The 22,174-nt window shown below is 48.0% G+C and overlaps 2 protein-coding genes across 3 annotated transcripts; one reads left to right on the plus strand and one right to left on the minus strand.

Annotated features, from left to right (window-relative positions):
- The first annotated feature begins 249 nt into the window (after positions 1 to 249).
- Positions 250 to 14,796, plus strand: AAAS (aladin WD repeat nucleoporin). Of its 2 annotated transcripts, none has more exons than XM_032292614.1 (16): positions 250 to 539; positions 1,172 to 1,299; positions 5,584 to 5,639; positions 5,938 to 6,029; positions 6,224 to 6,270; positions 6,513 to 6,611; positions 6,920 to 7,063; positions 12,579 to 12,699; positions 13,014 to 13,138; positions 13,275 to 13,335; positions 13,478 to 13,568; positions 13,763 to 13,856; positions 13,941 to 14,008; positions 14,155 to 14,236; positions 14,355 to 14,439; positions 14,547 to 14,796. In XM_032292614.1, exons 1-16 carry the CDS (start codon positions 417 to 419, stop codon positions 14,769 to 14,771), a joined length of 1,641 nt encoding a protein of 546 aa, XP_032148505.1. In that variant the 5' UTR covers positions 250 to 416; the 3' UTR covers positions 14,772 to 14,796. The 2 variants fall into 2 exon arrangements, with proteins under 2 accessions (XP_032148505.1, XP_032148514.1); XM_032292623.1 differs by lacking the exon at positions 250 to 539 and adding an exon at positions 805 to 911 and having other exon boundaries at positions 14,547 to 14,795.
- Positions 14,797 to 15,358: 562 nt separating this feature from the next.
- On the minus strand, positions 15,359 to 22,048 carry MYG1 (MYG1 exonuclease). Its single transcript, XM_032292636.1, has 7 exons — positions 21,680 to 22,048; positions 21,371 to 21,483; positions 17,756 to 17,915; positions 16,503 to 16,655; positions 16,257 to 16,379; positions 15,678 to 15,859; positions 15,359 to 15,567 (listed from the first exon to the last, which is right to left on the minus strand). Exons 1-7 carry the CDS (start codon positions 21,890 to 21,892, stop codon positions 15,384 to 15,386), a joined length of 1,128 nt encoding a protein of 375 aa, XP_032148527.1. The 5' UTR covers positions 21,893 to 22,048; the 3' UTR covers positions 15,359 to 15,383.
- Positions 22,049 to 22,174: the final 126 nt, after the last annotated feature.

A 22,174-nucleotide genomic window follows, 5' to 3' on the forward strand; every position in this document is an offset into this window, starting at 1 on the left:
CTTCCCTGAATGTGGCTTATTTCAGGCTTTCTAAGCGCTAAGAGAGTGAGTGGCAGAAGGCGTAGGGGAATTCGGAGCTGGAAAAAACAGTAGTAATAGTCTTATGGAAAACAACAAGAAAACCCCGCTCCCGACGGTAACCGGGGGTTGGCCAGAGGACGTACGTATCCGCGCTGCTCCCCCTCCGGCCGCCAGGGGGCGGTGGAGGAAGCTTTGGAGGTCTGTCCCCGGACCACGCACGCGTCCTTCTTTCCCGTTAGTCTTTCCTTCACTTCCGTTGAGCGCAGCCTCGCCGTTTGTCCCTTGCGGCTACCCGTCCGCATACGAATCTAGCCCGGGAACTGAGTCGTGGGAGTGCGGTCTGTGCCGTTTCGGCCGGGAGTTTGCTGACTCCAAACGTCCTGCGGACCGGCAAGATGTGCTCTCTGGGGTTGTTCCCTCCTCCACCGCCTCGGGGTCAAGTCACCCTATATGAGCACAATAACGAGCTGGTGACGGGCAGTAGCTATGAGAGCCCGCCTCCCGACTTCCGGGGCCAGGTGGCCAGGACGAGGAGGGAGGGGACCTACAGGCATGGGGGCGGAGTCGGGGAGAACTGGGGAAGGAAAGCAGTATGACAGGCGCAGGGTCGCAGAGTCTCGCCGACTGGAAGCAGCCTGGCCCCTGCAGAGAATAGAAGGGCTGGAATCTATTTGGACTGTGATTGGAGTATAAGAGGTTAAGCAGCTGTGGAGGAGGCCTAGAGGGGATGGAGAGAATGAGAAAGTTTCTAGGGAGTGTGAAGATGCAGGAGAGCTCTTTAAAAACTGGGGACAGTATCTTGGGAGGATCAGGACGTTACAACCTGCAACTTTTTCCATGGTGTTTCTGGGAAGGACAAGGAAGGGAAACTGACATTGAGCGTTTGCCTTGTAAGAAAGAGACTGAGTCAGGTGCTTTCTAAAAATGTTATACAGTTTCATAATTACAGCAACCCTATGAAATATTATTCTAGTTGTACAGATACGGGAGCTAAGACTTGTTTCCCATTCTCACAAGTGTTAGCTTTGTGGAAATGGGAAACAGGCCTCTGGAATCTCATACGTAGCTCAGCGGTGGGTGGAGATAGCAAGGAATTAAAGATTTGGGAGGAGACTGACTCACTGTCACACCCCTCACTTCTGTGCTATAGTGGATCAATCTTCCGATCCTACACCTGACCAAGGATCCCCTAAAGACCCCTGGAAGGCTGGACCATGGCACGAGAACTGCCTTCATCCATCACCGGGAGCAAGTGTGGAAGAGATGCATCAGCATTTGGTGAGGCATGGCAAAGGGTTTCCTGGGTCATAGTCTGCAGATCCTGGAAAATGAGTCACCACCCCTTTACCTTGGGGTGTTCTCCAAAAGACTTTTATTCAGGCTCTCTCTCCATGAGAACTGTATATGCTAAATCATATGAAATTACTGGTCCTTATTGTAGAACTCAAACGCTCAATAAATATCAGTTTTCCTTCCTTGTCCTTCCCAGGAACACTATGGAAAAAGTACTTCCATTTCATCTCTAGTTACTTGCTTTGCTTCCTGGCTTGATTAGGTGAACCTGCTCTCTGCCCCTACCCCATATCATTACCACTTCTGAGCTTTTACCTGAAGCTCAGCAAGATTAGATAGAAGGTTGCATTGAATAATCTCATATGTAGGTGATCCACTTTGCACGTGTAGGAGTGGAGCCACACTCCCTGGGTCCTTTTGTTTTTTGAGATGGAGTCTTGCTTTGTTGCCAGGCTGGAGTGCATCTCAACTTAACTGCAACCTCTGTCTCCCGGGTTCAAGTGATTCCCCTGCCTCAGCCTCCCGAGTAGCTGGGACTACAGGCACGTGCCACCATGCCTGGCTAATTTTTTGTATTTTAGTAGAGATGGGGTTTCACCATGTTGGCCACATGTTCTCGATCTCCTGACCTTGTGATCTGCCCACCTTGGCTTCCCAAAGTGCTGGGATTACAGGCATGAGCCACTGTGCCTGGCCTGGGCTCGTTTTCTGGCTGTGCGACCTTGAGCAAGTTACTTAATCACCTTGTTTTTCAGTTTCTTCATCTGTATATGGAACTTATCTTACAATGTTGAAGTGATGATTAAGTGAATTAATAAAGTACTGAGAGAACAGTGCTTCATATTAATGGCACTTTTTTTTTTTTTTTTTTAATGAGATGGAGTCTTGCACCGTCCCCCAGGCTAGAGTGCAGTGGTGTGATCTCGGCTCACTGCAACCTCTGCCTCCTGGGCTCAAGTGATTCTCCTGCTTTGGCCACCTGAGCAGCTGGGACTATGGGCACACCCCACCATGCCTGGCTAATTTTTGTATTTTTTGTAGAGATGGGGTTTCACCATTTTGGCCAGGCTGGTCTCAAACTCCTGACCTCACCTGATCTGCCCGCCTTGGCCTCCCAAAATGCCAGGATTACAGCTGTGAGCCACCGGGCCTGGCCTTATTAATGGCACATATTAATCCCTTCAAGGATTAGTTATGCCAGGCACAGTGACTCATGCCTGTAATCCCAGCACTTTGGTAGGCTGAGGCAGGCAGATTGCTTGAACTCAGTAGTTCCAGACTACCCTGGGGAACATGGTGAAACCCTGTCTCTACAAGAAAAATGCAAAAATTAGCCAGGTATGGTGGTGTGTGCCTCCAGTCTCACCAACTCAGGAAGCTTAGGTATATGAGGATTGCTTGAGCCTGGGAGGTGGAGGTTGCAGTGAGCCAAGATTGCACCAGTGCAGTTGCACAGAGTGAGACTTTGTCTCAAAAAAAAAAAAAGGGTTAGTAGGGATGAATTCCTAGAAATTAAGTTGCTGGGCTCAGAGGGTATGTTCATCTGTAATTTTATGAGGTGTTCCAAATAGTCCTCTGTCAAAATTGTACATGTATATGGTCCCACCAGCAGTATGTGAGAGCCTGTTTTCCAACACATGTACTGTCAAACGTTGATCTTTGGTACTTTAGTGTAGTTAAATGTGCATGCCTCTGTAAGTGAAGTTGAACATCAGTTTATTGAAAAGCCATTCATTCCCAGGCTCTTGCCTGTCTCCTACTTCTGCGGCTGCTGCTTGTCAGGCTTTTTGGTGGCTCCTCTTCCTGATGTCCCTTAAATGTTGGTGTTCCTGGGGCTAGATTTCCAGTCAATGCATCAGACCTGGGTGTTCACTTGTTTGCCAAATTATCCTGCTTGAATATTTCACAGGCGTCATATATTCAGCATGCTCAAATCCAGTCTCTTTATTTCTGTCTCCAAACCTACTTCCCATTGACCATATTACTCATTTAGGAACAAGTGGTTTGAGTGTAGGTTCTGCGGGAGATAGATGGTTGACTCCTGACTGTGCTGCTTTCTACTGAGATTACCTTGTTCATATTAATTAACGTCTTCACACCTTTTCTCTCATCTAAAAATGCAATGATAGGCTGGGCACGGAGGCTCATACCTGTAATCCCAGCACTTTGGGAGGCTGAGGCGAGTGGATCACCTGAGGTCAGGAGTTGGAGACCAGCCTGGCCAACGTGATAAAACTCTGTGTCTACTAAAAATAAAAAAATTAGCCGGGCATAGTGGTACCCACCTGTAATCCTAATTACTCAGGAGGCTGAGGCACAAGAATTGCTTGAACCTGGGAGGTGGAGGTTGCAGTAAGCTGAGTTCACACCATGGCACTCCAGCCTGGGCAATAGAGTGAGACTTAGTCTTTTAAAAAAAAAAAAAAAAAAGCACAGTGAAACCCTCCTCTACAAAAAATTTACAAATTAGCTGGGCATGATGATGTGTGCCTGTAGTCCCAGCTGCTCAGGAGGCTGGGGCAGGAATGCCTGAGCCCAGAAGGTTGAGGCTGCAGTGAGCCATGATCATGCTACTTTAGCCTGGGTGACAGCAAGACTCCATCTCAATAAAATAAAAATACATGCAGTGATAACAATACCTGTCTTGTAGGATTGTGATAATGGCTTGATTAGTTCATGTGAGGCACCTAGTCCAGAGCTGGCACATTGTAAGCATATTAGCTGATATTGTTATTACCTAGGCGTTTCCCTTGTATTGCTCTTCCCTTTACTAATGTCTGTTTAGTCTTCACATCTTGTTCATGCTACTTCCTAAATCTCTCAAATCTGTCTCTTTTCTTCATACCCACCAGTTCAGGCCATTTTCACCTTTTTCCTGAAGTAGATTCTTAACTGATTTATTTTTGTTTTTTGTTTTTTTTTTTTTTGAGGCAAAGTCTTGTTTTGTTGCCAGGCACCAGGCTGGAGTCCAGTGGCGCGATCTCAGCTCACTGCAACCTCCACCTCCAGGGTTCAAGCAATTCTCCTGCCTCAGTCTCCTGAGTAGCTGGGACTACAGGTGTGTGCCACCACACCCAGCTAATTTTTGTATTTTTTAGTAGAGACGGGGTTTCACCATGTTGGCCAGGATGGTCTCGATCTCTTGACCTCATGATCCACCTGCCTGGGCCTCTCAAAGTGCTGGGATTACAGGTGTGAGCCACTGCACCCAGCCTTTTTTTTTTTTTCAGGCAGGGTCTTGCTCTGTTGCCCAGTGTGGAGTGCAGTGGCACAAACATGGAACACGGCTCACTGCATCATCAGCCCCCAGGGCTCAAGCAGTGCTCCCTCCTCAGCCTCCCAAGTAGCCGGGACCACAGGCGTGGGCCATCACACCTGGCTAATTTTGTATTTTTTTTGTAGAGATGGGGTTTTCTATGTTGCTTAGGCTGGTCTCTGAGCTCCTGAGCTCAGGTGATCCACCTGCCTTGGCCTCCCAAAGTGAGCCACTGCACCTGGACTTTTTCTGTTCTTTTTTCGTGTGTGTGTGTGTGTGTGTGTGAGAGAGAGAGAGAGAGAGAGAGAGAGAGAGAGAGAGAGAGGGAGAGAGAGAGAGGGAGAGAGAGAGAGAGAGGGAGATGGAGTCTCACTCTTGTCCAGGCTGGATTGCAATGGTGCGATCTCGGCTCACTGCAACCTCTGCCTCCCAGGTTCAAACAATTCTCCTGTCTCAGCTTCTCGAATAGCTGGAACTAGAGGCGCATGCCACCACACCCAGCTAATTTTTGTATTTTTAGTGGAGATGGGGTTTCACCATGTTGGCCATGATGGTCTCGATCTCCTGACCTTGTGATCCGCCCGCCTCGGTCTCCCAAAGTGCTGGGATTAGCATGAGCCTCATGTCGGCCCTTATTCTTATCATTCCCTAATCTGCAGCCAGACTGCCCTTTCTAAAATGCTGCTGTGTGATCTGTTTATTCTTTTCCTTAAAATGCTTCTGTGGCTTTCCATTCATTGTCTTAGAGCAGGTCCTAACTCTTTGGTCTGCTCACAAAGCCCCAAAAGTCCTCTGAGCCTTGGTTGCCTCATAGATAAATGGGTAGAATGTCATTCAGATTTGTGAGATACTTAAATGAAAGGACAACATATAGAGTGCCTGGTACATAGTTGGCACTCCTTAAATGTGAGTGCCCATATTTTTAATACATGTATATTGAATGAATGAATGAAACTTGTAGAGGGGACAGAGGGGATTAGAGTCATCTGACTCACATTTTCCTCCCTTATCAGGCGTGATGTGGGCCTTTTTGGGGTACTAAATGAAATTGCAAACTCAGAAGAAGAGGGTAAGTATTTTTCCCTCCAGCCTTCCCTAGTTTTGTGGTTATCTCCCCTCCATATTATTGAACTCACCCCAACACCTGTTGGCCCAGACTCTTTCCTTTTAGCCCTATTTTTCCTGTTCTCTTCTCTCCTACCTACCCAAATAACCCAGAGTGGGTGTGCAGAGTGAGGTGTTGGGAGCGCTTACTGGGCAGAAGGACCTGGGGAGTGGCTGGCTGTCCTTCCTTGTCTTTCACCTAGAGGGCTTCTGGTGAGAACCCTGTGAATGCTTTAATCAGAGCTGCTTCCTCAACCCCACAGTGTTTGAGTGGGTGAAGACGGCATCCGGCTGGGCCCTGGCACTCTGTCGATGGGCCTCGTCCCTCCATGGGTCCCTGTTCCCCCATCTGTCTGTAAGTTTGGCTTCCTCCCCAGCCCTCTGCAGTTGCTGCGTCCCCATCCTGCTCTGCCCCCATTCCTATCCCTGCAGATCAGGGTTGGGTGTGATGACTTCAGAGGGTAGGCGTGGTCTAGCTCCCCGGTAGGAACAGTGAGGGGATGAGCTCCTTTTGCCCCAGTGTGTCCTCTGTCTGCTTTGTTCTTACAGCTCAGGAGTGAAGATCTGATTGCTGAATTTGCCCAAGTCACAAATTGGTGAGTGCACAGTCCCTGGAGCTCTGTGGGAAGGAAGTCCTGAACCTTGAAACTTCTTCTGGGGAGAAGGCAAAGACTCCTACTCGTTTCCTGATTACTCCCCATATTCTCATTCCTCCTGTTCCCCCCAAAAAGAATAAAAGAAAAAGTAGAAAAAAACCACGTCCTTACTGGAAGTGAATGTGAGCTTCTGGGCATGGCTGGGGTAGGTGCAGGACTCTTTATGTTAACTCCTTCCTTAGGTCCAGCTGCTGCTTGCGTGTCTTTGCATGGCACCCTCACACCAACAAGTTTGCAGTGGCCCTACTAGATGACTCAGTCCGTGTGTATAACGCCAGCAGGTGTGTGGGGCATACCAGGTGGGCTCTGACTTGTCAATACAACCTTTGCTTGCCAGCCTTGGTCCCAGGGAGTCCTATAGTTCTTGAACCTGATTCATAGGGCTCCTTCCAGAACTGGGGTCAGGCAAGCTCTATAACTGGATGTGTGCTCTTTCTAGACCTAAACTTTATCCCCTCCTGCCCCATAATGCCCCTGGGCCCTGGATGGATCCTTTTTCTTCTCTGTGGCTTTCTCTCCTTAACTGCACTCCAGGCCTTGGAGCCTTGGTGTTCTTGCCTTGACTCAGTTCCCTACCCCTTTACCCTAGCACCATAGTCCCCTCCCTGAAGCACCGGCTGCAGCGAAATGTGGCAGCTCTGGCCTGGAAGCCCCTCAGTGCCTCTGTCTTGGCTGTGGCCTGCCAGAGCTGCATTCTCATCTGGACCCTGGACCCTACCTCCTTGTCTACCCGGTGAGTCCTAGTAGCCTGTCTTACCTTGGCCTGAGAGTTGTGCAATGCTAGGCATGGTGGGTGGTGAGGAGATCTGAAAGGAGAAATTATTTGTCCTCACAGCACTTCCCAGGGCTATCGGAAAAGCAGATTAAGATCAAGGTTGGTTGCTAAGAATAATCTGGAGAAAGAGACAGAACTAGGGGCGTTTTAGATTGTGGGTACAATGTGTCTGTGGGTTATAGGGTGGAAAGACTTTCTTTTCTTTTTTTTTTTTTTTTTTTTGAGATGGTGTCTCACACTGTTGCCCAGGCTGTAGTGCAGTGACACAATCTCGGCTCACTGCAATCTCCACCTCCGGGGTTCGAGCATTTCTCCTGCCTCAGCCTCCTGAATAGCTGGGCACACGCCACCATGCCCAGCTAATTTTTTTTTATTTTTAGTAGAGACAGGGTTTCATATTGGCCAGGATGGTCTCGATCTCCTGACCTCGTGATCTGCCCACCTCGGCCTTCCAAAGTGCTGAATTACAGGCGTGAGCCATCTTGCCCAGCCGGAAAGACTATCTTTCAGAGGACTATCAGGAGACTTAAAGGAAGTATGAAGAAAATTAGTACAGCTAAGATCAGAAACTAATGAAATTAGAAAAGGAATACCTGTGAGCACTAACTAAAATAAAACCACAAACTGGTTGTTTAAATTATGAATAAGCTGGATGCTGTGGCTCATGCCTGTAATCCCAGCACTTTGGGAGGCTGAGGCGGGTGGATCATGTAAGGTCAGGAGTTCAAGACCAGCTTGGCCAATATGGTGCAACCCCATCTCTACTAAAATACAAAAGTAGCCAGGCATGATGGCGGGTGCCTGTAATCCCAGCTACTCAGGAGGCTGAGATGGGAGAATCACTTGAACCTGGGAGATGGTGGTTACAGTGAGCCGAGATTGCGCCACTGTATTCCAGCCTGGGTGGCTGAGTGAGATGCCATCTCAAAAAAAAAAAAAAAAATTATTAAGGCTGGGCGAAGTGGCTCACACCTGTAATCCCAGCACTTTGAGAGGCCAAGGAGGGTGGATTGCGTGAGGCCAGGAGTTCCAGACCACCCTGGCCATCATGGTAAAACCCCATCTCTACTAAAAATACAAAAATTAGGTCAGGCACAGTGGCTCATGCCTGTAATCCCAGCACTTTGGGAGGCCAAGGAGGGTGGATTGCTTGAGGCCAGGAGTTCAAGACCAGCCTGGCCAACATGGTGATACCCCATAACGCCTGTGATCCCAGGGACTTGGGAAGCTGAGACCGAGAATCACTTGAACCCAGGAGACAGAGGTTATAGTGAGTTGACATCATGCCACTGCAGCTGCACTCCAGCCTGGGGGACAGAGCAAGACCCTGTCTCAAAAAAAAACCAAAAAACCGAAAAACCCAAAAATTGGTGGTATGCATCTGTAGTCTCAGCTACTCAGGAGGCTGAGGCAGGAGACTGACTTGAAACGCGGGAGGTATAGGTGGGGGTTGCAGTGAGCTGAGATCACACCACTGTGATCCAGCCTGGGCAACTGAGCAAGACTGTCAAAAAAAAAATAATAATAATTATTGTGTGTGTGTGTGTGTGTGTGTGTGTGTGTGTAAAAAAGAAAACTTTTTGGCCAGCCTAATTAAGGAGAAAGAGAAAACCAAAGTATACTATTTTCAGAAGTGGAAAGAGATAACCATAGATATGGTAGAAAACAGAAGAATTATAAAAGAATATTATGGACATGTTTAGGCCAACAAATTTGAAAATCTGAAGGAAATCTTTGATTTTCTAGCAAAATATAAGTTACCAAAGTGGATTGTAGAAGAAAATGATGAGTTCTACCACTAAAACAGACACCAGGCTGAGATGGTTTTACGAGGGTTATATCTAATTTTCAAAAGGATAGTCTTAGGTTGGGTGCAGTGGCCAACACCTGTAATCTTATCACTTTGGGAGGCTGAGGTGGGAGGATCACATGAGCCCAGGGGTTTGAGAGAAGCCTTGGCAACTTAGTGAGACCCCCCCATCTCTAAAAAAAATTTTAAAAATTAGCCAGGTGTGGTGGTGCAAGCATGTGGTCCCAGCACCGCAGGAGGCTGAGGCAGGAGGATTGCCTGAGCTTAGAAGGTCAAGGCTTCAGTGAGCCATGATCTCTAACAGAGTGAGACCTTGTCTCAAAAAAAGGTAGTCTCTATGTTACTTATTCCAGATTATAGGAAATTTGGAAAGCCTTCTGATTTAAAAAAAAAAACTTCAATAAACTTTTTATTTTGGCAGAATTTTAGATTTGTAGAAAAGTTGCAAAGATAGTACAGAGACTTTTGGCATACCCTTCATGCAGTTTCCCCCATTGTTAACATCTTATATTAACCATGTTAGATTTGTCAAAACTAAGAAGCCAATGGTTGTTATATTTGTTCATTATTATTAACTACAAATTTTATTCACATTTCACCTGTTTTCTTGTTAATGTCCTCCCTCTTTCTGTTGCAGGATCCTTCCTGATTTATTTTTATAAAGTTAATGTAACCCTAATACCTAAACCTTGACAATAGGTAATATAAGAAAAAAAAGTACATGATAATAGGTTTTGCTTTATTTATTTATTTATATTTTGAGACATAGTCTTGCTCCGTCACCTGGGCCGGAGTGCAGTGGCGCAATCTTGGCTCACTGCATCCTCCACCTTCTAGGTTCAAGCGATTCTCCTGCCTTAGCTTCCCAAGTAGCTGGCATTACAGGTGCCCACCACTGTGCCCAGCTAATTTTTGCATTTTTAGTAGAGACGGGGTTTCACCATGTTGGCCAGGCTGGTCTCAAACTCCTGACCTCAAGTGATCTGCCCACCTCAGCCTCCCAAAGAGATTAGAGATTAGAGATTGGGCCATTGCATTCTAGCCTGGGCGACGAGCAAAACTCAATTTCCAAAAAATTAAAAAAAACAATAAATAAGGCCAGGCGTGATGGCTCATGCCTGTAATCCCAGCACTTTGGGAGGCTGAGGCAGATGGATTGCTTGAGTCTAGGAGTTTGAGACTAGCTTGGGCAACACAGACACTGTCTATACAAAAAATAAAAAAACTAGCTGGGGTTGGGGTGTACTCCTGTAGTCCTAGCTACTTGAGAGGCTGAGGCTGAGGCAGGAGCCTCAGGAGTTTGAGGCTACAGTGTGCTGTGATTGTGCTACTGCACTCCAGCTTGGAGTGTGCCCAGCCCAGGAAATATATATATATATTTATATATAAATATTTTAATATATAAAAATATATTTTTATATTTACATATGTTTATATGTTTTAATATATATTTATAAATATACATATATGTATATATATATATATTTTTTTTTTGAGACAGAGTCTTACTCTGGCACCAGGCTGGAGTGCAATGGCATGATCTTGGCTCACTGTGACTTCCGCCTCCCAGGTTCAAGCAATTCTGCCTCAGCCTCCGAGTAGCTGGGACTACAGGCGTGCACCACCACGCCCAACTAATTTTTGTATTTTTAGTAGAGATGGGGTTTCACCATGTTGGCCAGGATAGTCGATCTCTTGACCTCCTGATCCACCTGCCTCAGCTTCCCAAAGTGCTGGGATTACAGGTATGAGGCACCGTGCCCGGCCTGGAAATATTTATTTATTTATTTATTTCAAGAAGAAAGAAAAAGAGTTAAAAAAAAAAAAAAAAAAGAATGAGAGGAAGGAAGAGGAAGAGGGAGATAGAACAGGGGTGTTGCTTTATTGCCCGGGCTAAAATGCAGTCTAAATATGGGTATGCCTATAATTGTGTTTAATAATACAGACATGAAAAAAAAAAATGAGGGAAGAAAATAACTAACAAGCAGCCAACCAATATTTGATTTAAACCTGTAAATAGGTGTGATGTGGTACTGATAAGAGTGTATATTTTGTGTATTTAAAGTGGAGAGTTCTATAATTGTTAATTAAGTCTACTTGTTCCAGATCTGAGTTCAAGTCCTGGATATCAATATTAACTTTCTGTCTCATTGATTTGTCTAATATTGATGTTGAAGTCTCCCACTATTATTGTGTGGGAGTCTAAGTCTCTTTATAAGTCTTATATATCTGGGTATTCCTGTATTGGGTGCGTATATATTTAGGATCTTTAGCTCTTCTTGTTACATTGATCCTTTTATCATTATGTAATATCCTTCTTTGCTTCTTTTGATCTTTGTTGCTTTAAAGTCTATTTTATCAGCAAAAATTGCAACTCCTGCTTTCTATTTATTTATTTATTTTTGCTCTCCATTTGGTTGGTAAATCTTTCTCCATCCCTTTGTTTTGAGCCTTTGTGTATCCTTGCATGTGAGATGGGTCTGGATGTAGCATACCAATGGGTCTTGGCTTTTTTTGCCTGACTGTGTCTTTGGATTGGAGGATTTAGTCGATTTAAATTTAGAGTTAATAATAATATATGTGAGTTTAATACTGCCATTTAATGTTAGCTGGCTGTTTTGCCCATTAGTTTATATAAGTTCTTAATTATGTTGATGCTCTTTATTTTTTGGTATTTTTTAGAAAGGCTGATACTGGTTGTTCCTTTCTATGTGTAGTGGTTCTTTCAGAAGCTCTTGTAAAGCAGGCCAGGAAATATTTTTTATAGCATTATGTATAATAAAAACTTACAGACAAGTCAAATGTCCATTTGTAGAGGCATGACTGAATAAATTATAGTTCATCTATTGAGTGGTATACAGTGGAGCCACTGAAAAGAATGAGATGAATCTGAACTGACCTGCAAAGGCAGCTGTGATTTATTGTCAAGTTCAATAGAATTAAGTTGTATATCCGTAACTAAGCCTTCACTGGAGCTGAAAGTGGTTATAGTTAGGTGGAAAGAGGTGAAGGTGGCATTAATTCAGGTAGTAGCCTTCATCTGTCAGGCCAGGCACATGGCTCTGGAAATCCACAGCTGCAGACACATGGCAGGTGCCCTCAGGTAGTTCCCTTTCAGTGATGGAGGCCAAGCCACAGGCAGCATCTTTGTGATGAGCAGCAAACAGTGCAGGAGTACAGAGGTGGGAGGAGCTCTGATAAAGGAGGGGTGTGTTCTGAGGAGCCTTAGATAACTCTGGAGAGGAAAGGTTGGAACCTTGAAGTAATGTCATAAATTATCCTTGGATGGATGGATGGCCAGGCTGGATGGCCTGCAGTGGGAGCTGTGTTCTAGGGTGGGGCCTGACATCACCCCAGGGCACACCTTCTAGGTTACTGGTTAGGTTTTACCTCCTCATGGCCTGTAGTGAAAGCATTCCCTTTCACCCGGGACTCAAGACCTTGCAGATCACCTCTTCTCTGTTGACCTGCTCATGGTGACTTGGCCCTTTTTTTCTTTGCTGTTTTTTTAACTTCCACAATCCTTATTCCTTTTCCCTAACCTGGATTTGAGCTCAGAGCAGAACATCAGGATAGGGAGGTTTTAGCAGGAGGCAAAGAAATAGAAGTTAGGGGCTAGCTTCTTGTCATCTTCTGACTCCATACCCTCTGTATTTCCCCCAGACCCTCTTCTGGCTGTGCCCAAGTGCTGTCTCACCCTGGGCACACACCTGTCACCAGCTTGGCCTGGGCCCCCAGTGGAGGGCGGCTGCTCTCAGCTTCACCCGTGGATGCTGCTATCCGGGTGAGTGCGTCCCTGTCCCTCATGCTTGTTTCAGTCCTGGCGAAAGTGTTTCTCACTCAGTGGTGGAAACATCATGGGGGAAGGAGGAGGGACCCTGGTCCATTCAGTCTTAAACTTACCCAGGGAGGAGCTTTGCCATCAGTCTCATTAGGATTAAAACTCCACCCTCTGTAATTGTCAGCATGAACCCGTGCCTCCTGTTTCGCAGTCCCTCTCTTGGTTCCTCTCCTTTCTGGCTTTTTGGACGTTAGAGAGGACAGCCCACTACGAGATGACAGGGTGCTTGAGTTTTCTCTACTGCCCCACTCTCCTAGGTATGGGATGTCTCAACAGAGACCTGTGTTCCCCTTCCCTGGTTTCGAGGAGGTGGGGTGACTAACCTGCTCTGGTCCCCAGATGGCAGCAAAGTCCTGGCTACCACTCCTTCAGCTGTCTTTCGGTGAGTGGGAGAAGGATGGAGGGGGGCATGGACCTAGAGAAAGGCACTTAGCTCCTGGAAGCTCTGTCAAGGGAGGTAGGTCCAAATTTTGGAACTTCAGAGGTCCTGAGCTGTAATTGGCTTCTCTCTGGCTCAGAGTCTGGGAGGCCCAGATGTGGACTTGTGAGAGGTGGCCTACTCTATCAGGGCGCTGTCAGGTAAGAGGGGACTGTGATTCACAGATGCTGGGGAGGAGAGGATTCCAATGGACCCCCGATGCCCCCAAGCCCAGCCACCTCTACTTTCCGTCCTGTTCTACTATAGACATAGCTTCCCCTGCCTTTTGCTTCCTGACCCCAGACTGGCTGCTGGAGCCCAGATGGCAACCGATTGCTGTTCACTGTGTTGGGAGAGCCACTGATTTACTCCCTGTCTTTTCCAGAACGTTGTGGTGAGTTAGGCCAACACTTCAGTGTTTGGGGTGGTCAGAGGGAGGCAGCAACATTTGGTAAGATGCAGCTCTGAGGGATAATGGGAAATATAGCAGTTTAAGAGATTTAGAGGTGTCGATGCCTGTGGTGAGCTGGCAGCCGACCAGTGAGAGGCCTGTTTCTTGCAAGAACCTCTGCTCTTATCCATCCACAGGTGAGGGAAAGGGGCGTGTTGGAGGTGCGAAGTCAGCAACAATTGTGGCAGATCTGTCCGAGACAACAATCCAGACACCAGATGGTGAGGAGAGGTAAGCTGAGTGGTTGAGAGAATGGCAGTGAAAAGCAGGTGGGAGGGACACACTGAAACTCGCCAAACCTGTCCTCACACACAGGCTTGGGGGAGATGCTCACTCCATGGTCTGGGACCCCAGTGGGGAGCGTCTGGCTGTGCTCATGAAAGGTAAGAGGCAAGGATGAAGGGCTTAGCCCACAGCCATCTTCCCAGTTAAAGTAGTGAGGCCATACCCTGGCCTGCAGTTCTCCTCTGCCCCTGTCCTGGGACTCTGCCTTGAGTTCCTCCCCTATCCCTGGATCCATTTCTTACAGGAAACCCAAGGGTACAGGATGGTAAACCAGTCATCCTCCTCTTCTGTACTCGAAACAGCCCTGTGTTTGAGCTCCTTCCCTGGTAAGTGCCACGTGGGCCCTTAGGTCTGGACTCCTCACCACCCTTCCTGCACAAAACCCGTATCTCACTGCATGCAGCTCCCTTCCGCCTCCAGTTGCCTGCTCACCTTTTCTTTTAGTGGCATTATCCAGGGGGAGCCAGGAGCCCAGCCTCAGCTCATCGCTTTCCATCCTTCCTTCAACAAAGGGGCCCTGCTCAGTGTGGTGAGTGCGCCAGGCTGCTGGGGCTTCCGGGCCTTGGCTGCTGTATGGCTCTGCCAGGTGGCGCTTCTTTGGGCCCAGGCTGATCCTTTTCTTTCCCCGCTCTGCAGGGCTGGTCCACAGGCCGAATTGCCCACATCCCACTGTACTTCGTCAATGCCCAGTTTCCACGTTTCAGCCCAGTGCTTGGCTGGGCCCAAGAACCCCCCGCTGGGGGTGGAGGCTCTATTCGTGACCTGCCCCTCTTTACTGAGACAGCCCCAACCTCTGCTCCTTGGGATCCTCTCCCAGGGCCACCACCTGTTCTGCCCCACTCCCCACATTCCCACCTCTAATAAAAGTTTTCCTTTTGTTTTTCACTCTGTTACCAGACTGTCTTCCAGGGAGTTGCACTGGAGTATAGTCAGGGAAGAAAGCATGGACTTTGGGTTAAGGCCCTGTTCTGTCACTTTTTAGCCAGTTATGAATTTAATTCTAGAAACTATATAGTTTCAAATGATTTGGAAAGCAAGGCTAAGAAGTTAGTGTGAAGAAAAGAGTATCTAGCACAGGGTCTCACAAATAGTTGTTTCACTTTCCAGAATGGTATAGAGCAAGAATGAGTCAAGGACTGGGTATGAGACAGAAGGTTTTGTTTTTGTTTTTTGAAATGGAGTTTCACTCTTGTTCCCCAGGTTGGAGTGCAATGGGGTGATCTTGGCTAACTGCAACCTCCGCCTCCCAGGTTCAAGCGATTCTCCTGCCTTAGCCTCCCGAGTAGCTGAGATTACAGGTGCCCACCACATGCCCAGCTAATTTTGTATTTTTAGTAGAAACGGTTTCTCCATGTTGGTCAGGTTGGTCTCAAACTCCTGACCTCAGGTGATCCGCTCACCTCGGCCTACCAAAGTGCTGGGATTACAGGCATGAGCCACCGCGCCCAGCCAGAGATGGAAGGTTTTATTAGACTAGGAGATTTGTGGGAGGTGTGAGCGCTGGGCCAGGGTGGCACGGGCCATGCTCAAGGCACCCTCTCGGGTGCAGTGACCGCCAATGAAGCCGCTGGCATGGACGAAGATGCAGCCAGGGATCCCACTGACCTGGTCCAGGGCCTCGTCCCGAAGACCCCGCCATGGCTCTGGCAGGGGAAGCCTACGAATGGGCAGAAAGAAGGAGTAGAGTAGAGGTCAAAGTTGGCAGCATTCTCTTAACAAGGCTGAGACAGGCCTGAAGGTCTGCAGGGTGGTTCCCTAGGGCCTCACCGGCTTTGGAATGAGTGGAGCTCCTTGGGCACACACTGTACTCGCCAATGTCCAGCCTGGTCAGTGTAGATAACAAAGATGATGGCCACTGGAGGGGACAGCCCAGATTCCAGGTGGTAGAGATGCTCCTTCCAGGGACATCCACCTTTCGCCAGTTCCACAATCTCCCCACTTGGGTCCACCTGGAAGAGGGAGAGCATAGCTAGAAGGTTTAAGGTAGGCCGGGCATGGTGATCACGCTTGCAGTCACGACACTTTGGGAGGCTGAGGTGGGAGGATCAATTGAGCCCAGGAGTTTAAGACCAGCCTAGGCAACAAAGTGAGACCCTGTCTCTACAAAAAATACAAAAACTAGCTGGGTGAGGTGGCATGTGCCTGTAGTCCCAGCTACTCAGGAGGCTGAAGTGGGAGGATTGCTTGAGCCTAGGAGGTTGAGGCTGCAGTGAGTCAAGATTGTGTTCCACTGTACTCCAGTCTGGGCAACAGAGAGGAAAAAAAGGGTTTAGAGTAGAAGCAGGAGCTCTTGTTTATTGGCAGTCAGTAACCCCCAAGCTGCAATGCCTCCTCCCAGGCCTGTACCTGGAATCGCTGGGAAAGGGCCTCTTCCACCAAGGCCCGGGCTGGCAGCCAGCTGTGTTGGTAGAAATCTAATCTCTGCAGAAACTCCTCTTGAACCAGATTCATTGCACGCTTGAAGCCTGCCTGGGAATGATGAGAATCAGAACCAGTGCTGGCCCAAACTTGGAATTTGCTAGGACTTAAGAGGAGCAAATGCTCCCATTTCCCCTCAGCCACAGTTCTCACAGGTCCCAGGAGCCCCATTACCTCGGTGTCTTGATTGGGCTGGCTCCAGGTAGGATTAAGTCGAGCAACTCGTGCACTCAGGGTAGTGGTCACTGCATATCGAGGCTCCCCTTCTGCCCACTGGGAGATCCCATTGTCCACTGCATCCACCTCTTCCACAAAGTTCTCATACATCTAAAGCAGCAGCAAGGGAAACGTTCTTGAGGCTACCTACTAGTTATGTGACGTCTTACAGGATTCAAAGTATGTTCATACTGTAATCCCAGCACTTTGGGAGGCCGAGGCGGGTGGATCACGAGGTCAAGAGATCGAGACCATCCTGGTCAACATGGTGAAACCCCGTCTCTACTAAAAATACAAAAAATTAGCTGGGCGTGGTGATGCGTGCCTGTAATCCCAGCAACTCAGGAGGCTGAGGCAGGAGAATTGCCTGAACCCAGGAGGCGGAGGTTGCGGTGAGCCAAGATCGCGCCATTGCACTCCAGCCTGGGTAACATGAGTGAAACTCCGTCTCAAAAAAAAAAAAAAAAAAAAAAATTTTTAGTCAATCGTTTAGAAATCCTTCAGCAGTGGAAGGGAAAACTGACTCAGTCTAAAATCTTGATACTCCAAAAACTATAGTCACAGAGGGCAGAAGATGGGCAAGATAAAAGTGAGAACTGAACTCAACAGTCTATATGCAAGAAATCCAGCTGAGTGAATCTGCGCTTTGACTTGTGAACAAGTAGGTGTCCTCAGTACTGTGCGCCCGACTTCCATGTTCCTTCCCCAAGAGGAGGAAGCTGCTTGCAGGGGATACTGGTGGAATCCAAAGATAGTTTCATAATAAAACTCTTCCCAGCTGAGCTTCCCAATTTTTGTACCACTAGTGATTACAGTGGTGCCTAACATATGCTCCCCTCAACCTTCAGAGCAGCCAGAACCTCTTGAGCCATCTGCTTCCAAACATAAGCAGCCTCCCCTGTGTTTACCCAAAGGTGCTGAACAATTGCTGTTTGTGTGTCAAGAAAAAGATGGGGCCATGCTGCTTTATGGTTTTCAAAGCCCTTTCCAATATATTACAGCATCCACTTCTCACAACCACCCCAGGACGTACGGAGGGGAGGTATCACCATCTTGTGACATGAGCCTGATTGAGGGAAAGGTTGAGTGCTGGGCCTGCCACAGTCCAGGAACCCTGACCCGAGGTCCAGTGCTGAGTGCTGTGTGAGCACTGCTCCCAGGCGGCCTGGTGGAAATGCGTGTGGGGGGCATGTCTGTCCTCACGTCCTCACCTTGTCATAGAGGGTGCCCACCACGCTGTCCTCTTCACTAGTGCCCAGCAACTGGGCCAGCAGCTTGTGCCCGAAGTGCAGATAGATGAGTCCCGCACTGCTCAGCTTGGTCTGCCATGGCTTCCCAGGGCACAGGGAGCTCATAGTCTCTGTGAAAGACCTGAGAAGCAGAGGAAGGTAGGGCTGAGGTGAGGGACCCTGGCTAGAGTCTCCATGCATTCATTCAATGGTTAACTCAGTGCTTCCTATCTGCCACATTTTATGTTTTATATGACATTAAGGATAAAAAAACCAAGATGCTGTCCTTGTTTTCTGATTCATCTTCGAAGGCTGACAAACACAACCCCCCGCGTACTCTCGCTAGATGTGAGAAGGAAAAGGAAGGAAGGGATGAGGAAAGGGTTCAGAGGACAGCCTTCAGGTCAGTTCTGAAAGATTAATTAGCGACGTCCACCAGATAGACAAGGGGTGAAAGAGAAAAAGCATTCCAAATAGAGGGAACAACATGAATGATGGCGGAAAGACAAGTGTTTTTTTTTTGCTTTTTTTTTTTGAGTCGGAGTTTCGCTCATGTTACCCAGGCTGGAGTGCAATGGCGCAACCTCCGCCTCCTGGGTTCAGGCAATTCTCCTGCCTCAGCCTCCCGAGTAGCTGGGATTACAGGCACGCACCACCATGCCCAGCTGATTTTTTTGTATTTTTAGTAGAGATGGGGTTTCACCGTGTTGACCAGGATGGTCTCGATCTCTTGACCTCGTGATCCACCCGCCTCGGCCTCCCAAAGTGCTGGGATTACAGGCTTGAGCCACTGCGCCCGGCCAAGACAAGTGTTTTGATGGAACTTCAGGAAAGGCAGCTCAGGTGTGAGAAGTGAGTGGCAAAAGATAAAGCTGGAAGGGCAGGCAGGGCCAGACCACTGGACTTTATATTTGGGTAATGGAAGTCACTGGCAGATTTTAAGCGGGCAGGTGCATGTTAGAGCACTGCACCAGCCAGCATGGAGAACAGATGCAAGGAGATTATCTGCAATGGTTCAGGTGAATAAAGAAGGCAAGAACTGAACAGCAGTGGGGTGGAAAATAGAGATAAGATATAACAGATGTTAGGGAAGTAGAAACTACAGCCATGATTTCTAAATACCAGTCCATCTGAGAATCACCTCGGGAGCTCCATTTGTTTACTTTTATTATTAAATATTGAATACAGGCTGGGCCCAGTGGCTTACACCTGTAATCCCAACACTTTGCAAGGCCGAGGTGGGCGATCTTGAGGTCAGGAGCTCAAGACCAGCCTGGCCTACATGGTGAAACCCCATCTCTACTAAGAACACAAAAATTAGCCAGGTATGGTGTCACATGCCTCTAATCCCAGCTACTCGGGAGGGTGAGGCAGGAGAATTGCTTGAACCTGGGAAGTGGAGGTTGAAGTGAGCTGAGATTGCACCACGGCACTCCAGCCGGGGCAACACAAGTGAAACTTCATCTCAAAAAAACTAAAACTAACTAACTGAGGCTGGGCATGGTGGCTCATGCCTGTAATCCTAGCACTTTGGGAGGCTGAGGTGGGTGGATCACCTGAGGTCAGGAGTTTGAGACCAGCCTGGCCAACACAGTGAAACCCCATCTTTAATACAAAAATTAGCCAGGCATGACGGTGGGCAGCTGTAGTCCCAGCTACTCGGGAGGCAGAGGTAGGAGAATCACTTGAACCTGGGAGGCAGAGGTTGCAGTGAGCTGAGATTGCACCACTGTACTCCAGCTTGGGTGACAGATGAGACTCTGTCTTAAAAATAATAAAACAAAAAACTGAGTAAATACAAAAGAATATATAAAATATACAGGTATGACACAAATGATACAGTAACCGCCCCCAGATAAAAGTTCAAAAAGAAGCAAAACTAAGTATACTGTTAATGCAAATAGACATTTGCTAAACTATACAGAACAAGAAGCATATGAAGAACACAAAATTAGGACACTGCTGACTTTTGTGGGTCAGTGTGGGATGGGATGGAGAGAAGCACACAGGTATAGATGCAAAGGTACTGGCAATGTTCTTGTTTCTTAGGCTGGGAGAGTGTTTCATTTATGTTTGATATTTTAGAAATGTTATATTCTTTGTTTCAAATGTATAATTTTTAAGTGTATATAAACAAAACAATTTGATGAAAGGAAGTGGTCAATAATGCCAAATGCTAAAGAGATCAGTTGAGACCCTTTGCCAGCTCCCTGGTTTGGTGCTGAGGTCACTGGTGCCCTTCGTTGAGCAGTTCCAGTGGAGTGACTGGGAGTGGGCTCAAGGGGAATGAACTGGAAAGGAAGAGGTGAAGCCACGGTCAACTGATTTTTGAAGGGCAGCTGAGGAGTGAGTGTGAGGACTTAGGCTGTAAATATTGGGAGGGTTTCGTCCTGACATCATTTATAATAATATGTATGCTAAAAAAAAAAACAAAAAAACAAACAAAAAAAAAAACAGAGAGAGACTTAAAACATCATAATCCCTCTCTCCAAGATAATTACTTTTCATGGTATGGTATAATTGAGGGAGGGTTTTTTTATCTTTGTTTCTTTTCAAGATGGAAGATACTTGAGAAAGGTTTTAGGCTGTAGGGAAGGTGAGGCAAAGACACTAGTGGAACTGTGACATGAAATCCCAAAGGATAGGTGGCAGTGGCTCACACCTGTAATCCTAACACTGTGGGAGGCCAAGGCCGGTGAATCACAAGGCCAGGAGTTTGAGACCAGCCTGGCAATATGGTGAAACTCCATCTCTACTAAAAATACAAAAACTAGCTGGGTGTGGTGGCACGTGCCTGTAGTCCCAGCTACTCGGGAAGCTGAGGCAGGAGAATTGCTTGAACCTGGGAGGTGGAGGTTGCAGTGAACTGAGATCGCACGACTGCACTCCAGTCTGGGCGACAGAGCGAGACTCTGTCTCAAAAAAAAAAAAAAAAAAATCCCAGAGGACAAAGTAATAGACTGGAAACAGGGCAGAGAATTAATCTCCGACAGAAGGGAACAAATTTCCCTGAATTGGTAGGAGGGAGCTGAGGATAGTTTGGGGTGGGATACTGAGGAAATGCTCAATTTCTTTTGAGAAGAGGCAGGGAAGCTGCGTTTGATGCCGTAGAGGCTTGAGGGGAAAGAAAAGGATTGGAATGGACTACCCTTGAGCAAGAAGGATTTCCCTTTGGAAGGGTGTAAATGAAGTAGAAAACTTCACACATTTGAACTGTCACCAACTGCCATAATCATGTGGGCCCAGCAGTTAGGTGCAGCAGCAAGGGCACCAGAATGGATTAATAAAAACAGATGGCTTTATCTAGTTGGGGTGAAGTCGCTGGTGGGGGGGAAAAAAAACAAAAAACCTTGGCTAAGGAAGAAGATGAGATAAGGAAGGGGACCGAGGGACTCCTTGGAACCAAGGGAGGTCCCCGGCCAGGGAGATGGGTAAAGAGCAGACAGAGCCAGAAGGATGGGGTGTCCTGGGGGAGTTTGATTTCAATGATGAGGCAGCTCTTTTCCCTGACACGGACCAAGGCAGTACATGGCTGAATTGGAGCACAGAGGAAAGTTGAGGTCAAGGAAGTCAAATAAATGGTATCTGGGAACCTACCTCTGGTGATGGTCATATCGATGTCTCTGAGGGTCGTACTCGCCCCCCACGTCCACCACGATGTCACAGGAAGCGAGTTTTTCGGGATCCCGGGTCCGCACAATCTCTGCATCCTGTGAGGTACATAGTGGGTGAAGAGGCTGCCAGGGGTTGCCTGGTAGGGGATTAATGCTGGACTTCAGGGATGCAGGGCGGGTAGGAAGGGTGCTTGGGCTGCTGGGCGCTACCGGAGGGCCCCTGATAGCGGAACGCCGTCCACCCTGGAGGCATGCATGCACGCAGTCTCAGGATCGTTTCTGCGGACCATACCCGGTACTCCGGCAGCAGGCGAAGCAGTGCGCATGCCAATGCCTCGTCGCAGTGGAAGGTGCCATTGTGCGTCCCGATTCGGGGCGGTGCCATGAGTTTGCTGCAGGGTCGCTTTGAGGGCGGGATGGACTCTGGGCGGAACATGTGTCGGGTATAGAGGGGTGGCGGCGGCAGCAGCAGCGTATAGAGGCCGCGCAGGAAGCGGTGGCCCATCAGATCCTCCCCGCAGGGAGGCGGGAGCGCCGACCCGGAAAAGGAAGCGCCAGTGCAGCTCCACTTCCGCCTAGCGACCGTTCCCTTGGCAACCAGCTCTGCAGCGTGAGCAGCACACTCCCAGCATAGGATTTCTTCCAACTGGTCAAAGGGCCCTGCGGTGGAGCCTCCAAGAAAAGAACCGCATCACCCCTGTGCATCAGGCTCTGGGGCGGGGCCCACACTATCGGCCACCCCCGCAATCTCATCACCAATCCCTTGCTTAATCCAAGAAAAGACCAA

This window comes from Sapajus apella, unplaced genomic scaffold, assembly GCF_009761245.1.
Source record: "Sapajus apella isolate SASKATOON/1434 unplaced genomic scaffold, GSC_monkey_1.0 scaffold2, whole genome shotgun sequence".
In the NCBI taxonomy this organism is placed as follows: Eukaryota; Metazoa; Chordata; class Mammalia; order Primates; family Cebidae; genus Sapajus; species Sapajus apella.